Below are 8,879 nucleotides of genomic sequence, written 5' to 3' on the forward strand. Positions count from 1 at the left end.
CCCCCTCACCTTTGGATCCGCTCGCGTCTGTTCTAGGCCCCACCCCCTTCTGAGAGCGGAAGACTGCGGAGCCACCGAGGCGGCTTCCCTTTTCCCCTCTCATTGGTCCAGTCCGGCTGCCATTCGGGTGCGAGGCGGAGAAGTGGGTTCCTGATTGGCGGATTCCGTTTGGCGCCAACTAGGAAAGGGGGGCGGGGCAGCAGCGGCCTCTGTGAGCAGCTATTACCGCGAAAGGTCCCACGGCTGCGACAGCCCCAGAGTGAGGTGGAGATCGCCTTGGTTCTCCGCGACAGAAGATATCCTGGACTGTGAGCCTCACGGCTCTTGTCCTCCTCCGCCCACCACGTTTGTTTGGACTTAATCTTCAGGGTTCCGGCGCCCGCCAGCCCGCTGGCCTCGCGGGGTGAGAGGGGAGCACTGGCGCTTGTGGCTGGCGCCTGCCGGGTCCGGACACCCGCCCGTCCGCGCCGCTTGCCTACGGCTGCCGCGTCCCTGAACCGCGTGTTTGTGTTTGACCCGTGGGCGCCGGCGGCGGGGCGCGCGGCCGAGGCCGGTGCCGGTGCCGGCGAGGCCGGGCGGGCGCGGCAGAGGAAGAGGGAGCGGAAGCGGGAGGCCTGCCGAGCCGGGCGCCACCATGGAACTGGGCCCGGAGCTCCCGCACCGCCGCCGCCTGCTCTTCGCCTGCAGCCCTCCTCCCGCGCCGCAGCCCGTCGTGAAGGCTCTGTTTGGCGCGCCAGCCGCTGGGGGACTGTCGCCTGTCACCAACCTGACGGTCACCATGGACCAGCTGCAGGGACTGGGCAGGTGAGGAGGGACCAGCGAGCCGTGCCCCAGGCCTCTGGCTCCTCAGTCGGCCCTCGGGGAGATCAGGCCAAGAACCGGGCCGGCAGAAGGGCGAGACCTACCGGTCTGGGTTCGCCGCTTAGGGGCGGCCGGGCTGGGGTCCGCCATGTGCACCCTTGTCCCTGGCGGAATGTTGGGCGGGAGAGGCCTTTCGGACTCTCCAGGGCTGCCCTCAGCCAGGATCACCTACGCCACTCCTTTCGGATTGCTCTGTACTCTCCCCTTCTGTCCCTAAACTGGGGAGTTCTTTGGATTCGATCCCCACGGGGGGAAATCAGGCCCTTCTGGACGCTCACTTCATCCCTTTGCTGAACTACCTAGCAGGATCTTAGTTTCCTGTGAGCTTTGTTCCTTCTCGACAAAGGGACATGGCGTTTTCTTTCCTTTCAATCTTGGGCATTCCATTTTTAAGCACAAGTTTTGTGTGATCCCGAACTCTGAAATGCAGGAATGCCCCTTTTCAACTTTCAACCCTACTTCGATACCTAGAACACATTCTCTCGTTTCAGGAAATCGCCCAACCTTTGCCATCGTCATCGCATCCTACAACGTGGCCCAGGGCTATGACCCCCTTCCCCGCAGCTTCTTTTTCTCCTATGCATCAGGGCTAAAGGGGTGTTCTGGGTGGCAAAGTGGAATCTGTGGTGTGGCCTAGAAATGATGATGGTTCATGGCAGTCTAGCTACTTGTTACCCTCATGGCTCCTGTACGGTGGTCTTTTAATTATATCCTGGACATCGCTTATATGGGCTTATCTTGGTTTCAGTGAGTATGAGCTGCCACTGGAGGTGAAAAACAATCTGCAGAGAATGGGCTCCTCTGAGTCAACCGATTCAGGTATTTTTTTCTGTCTTCACCATATATTGTATGTCTGCTGTGTGGGAAGCAACCCTGGAAATTTCCTGAAACATGGCCTTTCACCCAGGAGCTTAGTGTTGGTGAGTGGCTGAGGAAGTCGTGGCACTGAGTGACAAACACCATTAGGAACAGTCCAAAGGAGCCCAGTGGCAGTTTATGAAGAGAGGAAATAGGTGTCAAGTGTCAATAGGTCTAAGGAGGGGTGGTATGTGCTTGCTCTTGAAGGATGAGTAGTAGAGTAACATTTACCATGAGTGGTGTTCAAAAAATCTTATTGGTTAAAATACAGGGTCAAATTATTAGAAATACAATATAATGAGATCATTTCAGTGATCCTGCTATGGAGGAAATGTGCCAGTGTATTTCATTATTTTTGTTTGCTTTGTTTTGTTTGAGTCTGGTCTCAAACTCCTCCTGAGCTCAAGCAATCCTGTCTTGGCTTCCCAAAGTGCTGTGGTTACAGTAGTGAGCCACCACACCCAGTCATTTCATTCTTTATAAATTCATGTTCTTGCAGGATTTATCTGTATTTGCACAGATAAGAACATAGGGCAAAGATGCTTTAGGGAACTGCAAGAACAAGTCTTGAAATATATGCTTCTCGCCTGTTGTTCCACTACTTGGAAGGCTGAGGTAGAAGGATCGCCCGATCCCAGTAGGTTGAGGCTGGGGTGGCCATGAGCATGCCACTGCACTCCAGTCTAGGCAACAGAGTGAGACTCTGACTCAGAAAAATAAATAAATAAAAAAATTTTAAAAAGAAATATATGCTTCTGAATGTGATGTAGAATACAATATAGAACTGAGATTAGGATTCTCAATTGTGTCAGTGTATTTCATTTTTTTGTTTGTTTATTTGTATTGTTTTGAGTCTGGCAAACTAGACTCAGTCAGGAACTCTAATACCTAACTTTTTATAAGGTTACATAGACATGAAAGATGTGAGCTGGCTTATAAGGAGTGCTGAGCACTGTCTCCACCCTGCTGCCATTTGTGAGATGGATACTTGGTGACATTTCATTAAAGGCAACATATACCTTGTATGTCATATGACTAATAGTTGTATTTTTCAAACCCCAAAATTATACATGTGATTTGCTAAGGTAAAATATTTGAAAGACGAACTATTCCAGGAAAATTAGGTACCTATTCTTTCAGTGGTTGGAACTCACAGAAAGTTATCTGAATTACCTCTAACTGAATAACCAATTATGATATGATTCAGTTTTATTTACCCTCTCCTCAAATTCTATTTCCCTTGATGGTATTTGCAAGTAGGAGAAAAAGATGAGTAAATATGCTGTGACAATATTAAGACTTACACAAATACTAAGTTTTTGACAGTCAAATAGAGTCTTGAATTCGGTTCTGGCAACAGTACAAGCCATGAATCTTTGATGCTTGACTTAAAAAATACTACTGTCGTTATTTTAATGAAAAATGGTGTTTTGTGTATTATTTCCTAAGAGACTTTCTTTTCCACAGGTTTTTGTCTGGATTCTCCTGGGCCATTAGACAGTAAAGAAAAGTATGTATTCTGTGGTTTTAAATGTTTGTACTTAGAACAAATTTTTCTGAGTTTTATTTGTTTGGTTTTTGTTGTTGTTATTGTTTTGGGTTTTGTTTTTGTTTTGTTTTGTTTTAGTAAGTAGGAATTTATTAGGCTATAGGAATGACCCCAGCAGTGGGAGAGGTCCCGAAATAGGGTTGCCCTTTTGGGTTTTTTGTGGGGTATTTTTGAGTCAGAGTCTAACTCTGTTACCCATGCTGGGGTGCAGCATAGCTGGAACCACTGGCATGCACCACCACACCTAGCTTTTTTTTTTTTTTTTTAGCGTAGAAAGAGAGGTCTTGCCATTGTTGCTTAGGCTGGTCTCAAACCCCTGAACTCAGGCAGTCCTCTTGCCTCTGGCTTCCAAAGTGTTGAGATTACAGGCATGAGCCACTGCACCTGGCAATTTTTTCTTAGTCTTAGTCTTACTCTGTTGCCCAGGCTGGTGTACTGTGGCGTGCTCACGGCCACTGCAGCTTTGACTTGCTGGGCTCAGGTAATCCTTCCGCCTCAGCCTTCCAAGTAGCTGGAACTACAGGCATGTGCTACCATGCCCGACGAATTTTTTTTTTTTATTATAGAGACAAGGTCTCACCCAGTTGCCCAGGCTGGTCTTGAACCTGTGAGCTCAGGCAATCCTCTCACCTCAACCCCCCAAAGTGCTGGGATTACAGGGTTGAGCCACTGCACCCAGCCCTTTTTTAGTTTTTTAATGAAGTTCATATTCCGGACTAGAACCCTGTATTTAGCTGTCCCTAGTAAGACTTCTGCATCCTAGAAATACTTTAGTATCTTGAGAGTGAGTAGTTTATGTCAGCAGTTTTTAGAATTTCTCTTTTATTTTAGCTGTAATTTTGGTGTTATGTTCAAGTCCCACTAAAACCCTTGCTCTATCCTCTGACATATCCTTAAGAGAACAAGTGTAAGCTGGGCTCGGTGGCTCAGCCTGTAATCCCGCGCCTTTGGGAGGCTGAGGTGAGTGGATTGCCTGAGCCTACGGATTCGAGACCCGCCTGGCCAACTTAGTGAGACCTCATCTCTACAATAAATCAAAATGAGCCGGGCGTGGTAGTGCGCTCCTGTAGTTCCAGCTACTTGGACGGCTGAGGCGGAAGGATCACCAATGCCCAGCAGGTCGAGGCTGCGGTGGCCAGGAGCAGCCACTGCACTGCAGTCTGGGTGACAGAGTGAGACTCCAACTCAAAAAAAAAAAAAAGAGAGACAGAACAAGACTTGGGTTTGCTTTTTTCACCTAGAAGACTGGTGTTGGGTGCTGTGAGAACAAAACAGCTTCAGAAATTTATTCTTCTTTTGACTAAAATGGGAGTCTATTTGACTGCCCCCCTCCCAGACTACAAGCTAAACACTATGCATCTGCTAATATGAATACCTGTTTACTTGATTTATTCTCATTATTTACCTTCTGATCTCATTACAGCCTTGAACATCCCATGAGGAGGATAAATTCCCTACCTGTAAGTTAACTCCCTTGTATTGAGCTAATATCTGTTACCTGTTTCTTAGCTCCAATGTGACCTTGATAGGAAACCTTAATTTAGAGAGTGAAAGTCTCTTAAGACATTCTACCTAGAGCAACTTAAGTAATAACTGCCTTTTGAGAAATTTATCCTCCATCTCTAACAAGGTTTTATTAAACCAGGAAGTTTTTTTTTTATGCAAATATTATATTAAGGTTGATTTGGCACAATAATCCCTGCTGAGAAGGCTGTAGACCTTGTGATTTTAGGTGTAATACCATGGAGTGGAAACTTATATGTCCTGGCAAGATGGAACCCTGGTCACATTTACTGGTTACCTACTGCATTGTATGAGGAGCTAGCTAGCCTGGTTCCTCTACCCCTCTTCTTTTTTTCCTTGAGAACTGAGTTTTCCATTTTTTTTGTTTTTGGTTTTTTTGTTTTGGGTTTTTTTTTTTTTTATGTACCTTAATGATTCATTTTTTCACTTTGATAGCAGAAACTTTTGGGATGTAGCCCAGCTCTGAAGAGGAGCCATTCTGACTCACTTGACCATGACATCTTTCAGCTCATTGACCAGGATGAGAACAAGGAAAATGTGAGTGTGGCTTTAGTGTACTAACCCAGGGCACAGATGAAACCCTCAAGTGTCAGTGACTTACAGAGAAATGGCTGCTTTCTGGGAGATTAAACTTTGGACAAATTCATGTGTGGTCTTAGAGTCAGAAATCTGTATTTGAATCCTATTTCTTACTTGCCATGTGACCTTAGCAAGTTTTTTTGATCTGTTTAGGCTCCTTTGTTTCTTTTGTAAACTAGGAGTAGTAATACCTTTTAGGGATCTTGTGGGAATTAAATAAGACTGTATATAAAGCATTGAAAATGGTGCCTGGCAGGTAGGAGTTGCTGAGATGGTAGCTCTTAGGAATAATTATGTCCGTGAATAGTTTATCTGGAAGAGTCTGCTCAGGCTTTCCTTGCCTCTTTGCTCTTACCCTGGAATGAACTGTAAGCTTAGGAAAAGGCTCCCTGGCAGTATTTGAAATAACAGGGCCAAGAAGTTCTAAGGAATCTTAGGGTAACTGAAATGATGGTATGGAAGGTGAATTTGTGGTTGTCCATCCAAGTATACCCTGGCCTAACTCTCTCAGACCTTGCACAGGGTAGGCATCCAAAGTGGTTGCATAAATGAGCTTAACTTTTCCAGCCTTCTCTCTCACTTAATTTCCCTATGTTGCTTTCTCCCCTTTTCCATTTCCTGCTAAAATGCCATGGTTCATAATCCTTATAATCTAGATTTAGTGTAAAACCTACTGCCTTCTTGATCTCTCCTGATGATTTCTTTGTCAACTTAGGAGATGTTATGAGGGAGAATATGGAATAAGTATCCTCCTTAATTTCTTAGAGCAGTGCATAGGCCTCTGTAGTGCTTTCTACCAGGCCAATACTGTACTAATGCCTGGTTCTCCCCCAAACTTGGCTTCTCCCTGGGTTGCCTGCCTGGAGCTTTATTTTAAAGGGAAAACAGGGTAGGTGGTGGTTTTAAAAAGTTCTCTGGAATTGTCCTGTCTGGCTTCTATATTTTGGACACATCACTTATCTTGTAAGGTCTAGTTTCTTCATCCGTAAAATGGGGACAATTGGCTGGGCACAGTGGCTCACGCCCTAATTCCAGCAGTTTGGAAGACAGAGGCAAGAGGATTGCCTGAGCCCAGGGGTTCAAGACCAGTCTGGGCAACTTGGCGACACCTCTTCTTTACAATAAATCAAAAAATTAGCTGGGCGTTGTGGCACGCGCCTGTAGTTTTAGCTGCTCGGAAGGCTGAGGTGGAAGGATCACTTGAGCCCAGTAGGTTGAAACTGTGGTGGCCGTGAGCATGCCACTGTACTCCAACCTGAGCAACAGTGAGACTCCAACTCAAAAAGCGTGGGGGACGGGGGCAATCAGATTGTATTTGGTGGGTAAACATGTTAATACATTGAAAGTACTGTGTTGGCATGTAAGTAACTATAATATTATGATACTGCTTTTGGCACTTAATAACAAGTTCTCAAATGGATGTTTTAGGATAGGGGACATATGAGTGCTTTCGAGCTTTAAGAAAGCAGAATTGCCGGGCTCGGTGGCTCAGCGGCTCAGCCTGTAGTCCCGTGCTTTGGGAAGCTGAGGTGAGTGAATTGCCTGAGCCCGCGGGTTCGAGACCTGCCTAGGCAACTTGGCGAAACCTTATCTCTACAATAAATAAAAAAATCAGCCGGGCGTGGTAGCATGTGCCTGTAATTCCAGCTACTCGGAAGGCTGAGGCGGAAGGATCGCCGGAGCTTAGCAAGTCGAGGCTGTGGTGGCCACTGCACTCCAGTCTGGGCAGCAGTGAGACTCCAACTCAAAAAAAAGAAAGAAAAGAAAAGAAAGCAGAATCATAACAAGAATCATCCATGTTAAATAAACCTGCAGGGTTTTTTTCCATTGCTTTTTTTTTCTTTTGAGTCAGGATCTTACTCTCCCAGGAGGAGTTTAATGACATGATCATGGCTCATGGCACCTTGACGTCCTGGGCTCGGGCTATTCTTCTGCCTCAGCCTCCTGAGTAGCTGGAACTACAGGCATATGCCACCACACCTAGCTAATTTTATTTTTGTAGAGATAAGGTCTCATTATGTTGCCCAGGCTTGTCTCGAACTCCTGGGCTCAAGCTGAATCTTGCTGCCTTGACCTCCCAAAGTGCTGAAATGACAGGCATTTTATTGCTTTTAGTATGGAATACAATAATTTTTTTAAGTGGGGAAAAAATTGTCTCCAATTGGCAGCAAGGGGTAGAAAATATGAAGCCCTCAAACAGATGGTTCTAGATGGAAAGTTTTTACCCCTATTCAGAGGCACAGGCAATGATATTGCTTTAAATTTAATTTAATTTTTTTTAGAAAGATTATGATTTAGCTTACCGTCCATTGTGTTTGGTATACTTGGCAGATACTCATGTGTTAGGAAACAGTGTGACAAGAAAAAAAATGCTGTCTAGGCACAGTAGCTCACTCCTGTAATCCCAGCACTATGAGAGGTGGAGGCGAGAGAATTGCTTGAGTCCAGGGATTCAAGACTAGCCTGGGCAACTTGGTGAGACCTCCTCTCTACAATAAATTTTTTAAAAAATTAGCCATACATAGTGCCATGCACCTGTGGTTCTAGCTACTTGGAAGGCTGAGGTGGAACGATCACCTGAGCCTAGTAGGTCAAGGTGGTGACTGTGAGTGTGCCACTGCATTCCAGCCTGGGCAACAGAGTGAGACTCTTACTCAAAAACAAAGAAAAATAAAAGAAAATGCTGGTTTAGAAGTTAGCTGTTAACAGAGGCTTCGAAGTTCTTAGTTACACAGGTTTAGTATTGGAATTAGGTAAATCCACCGGGCATGGTGACTCACGCCTGTAATCCCAGCACTTTAGGAGGCAGAAGTGAGAGGATTGCCTGAGCCCAGGGGCTCGAGTCCAGACTGGACAACTTGGTGAGACCTTGTCTCTACAATAAATCAAAAAAATTAGCTGAGCATGGTGTCGTGCACCTGTGGTTCCAACTACTTGGAAGGCTGAGGCAATGAAGTTCAGCAGGTCGAGGCTGAGGTAGCCATATGCATGCCATTGAACTCCAGCCTGTGTGACAGAGTGAGATTCCAACTAAAAAAAAAACAGAAAGAAAGAAAAATAGGTGAATCCTTAATTTGGAGGTAGTTATAAAACGATCATCAGTGCCCACTCCCTTGCCTACCTCACTTCAGTCACAACTGAGACCCTAGAGTTGGTTTTCATGGACACTAGAAGATGTCTTTACTATACTGTCTTGTAGGAAGCCTTTGAGTTTAAGAAGCCAATAAGACCTGCGTCTCGTGGCTACCTGCACTCTCATGGACTTGAGGAGGGTAAAGATCTCTTCGCACAGAGGCAGAACTCTGCCCCAGCTCGGATGGTATGTGCTCTGGCTTTCTTTTATTTATTTATTTATTTTTTTGAGTTGGAGTCTTACTCTGTCGCCCAGACTGGAGTGCAGTGGCCGCTCCCGGTCACCGCAGCCTCGACCTGCTGGGCTCCAGCGATCCTTCTGAGTAGCTGGAATTACAGGCACGCGCTACCATGCCCGGCTGATTTTTTGATTTAT

At 46.0% G+C, this 8,879-nt stretch overlaps 1 protein-coding gene across 4 annotated transcripts in view; it reads left to right on the forward strand.

Annotated features, from left to right (window-relative positions):
• Positions 1 to 300: 300 nt before the first annotated feature.
• Positions 301 to 8,879, forward strand: part of CDC25A (cell division cycle 25A) — a 31,859-nt gene continuing 23,280 nt past the window's right edge. The window contains exons 1-6 of one of the 4 annotated variants that reach the window (XM_008049605.1): positions 301 to 804; positions 1,610 to 1,680; positions 3,187 to 3,229; positions 4,692 to 4,728; positions 5,228 to 5,329; positions 8,571 to 8,690. In XM_008049605.1, the coding sequence (XP_008047796.1) occupies positions 635 to 804; positions 1,610 to 1,680; positions 3,187 to 3,229; positions 4,692 to 4,728; positions 5,228 to 5,329; positions 8,571 to 8,690 (543 nt within the window). In that variant the 5' untranslated portion in view covers positions 301 to 634. The remainder of the gene's footprint in view (positions 805 to 1,609; positions 1,681 to 3,186; positions 3,230 to 4,691; positions 4,729 to 5,227; positions 5,330 to 8,570; positions 8,691 to 8,879) is intronic. The other 3 variants (XM_008049606.2, XM_008049607.2, XM_008049608.2) reach the window with 3 other exon arrangements.

The sequence above is a fragment of the Carlito syrichta genome, unplaced genomic scaffold, assembly GCF_000164805.1.
Source record: "Carlito syrichta isolate Samal-C Ts95f unplaced genomic scaffold, Tarsius_syrichta-2.0.1 Scaffold135829, whole genome shotgun sequence".
In the NCBI taxonomy this organism is placed as follows: Eukaryota; Metazoa; Chordata; class Mammalia; order Primates; family Tarsiidae; genus Carlito; species Carlito syrichta.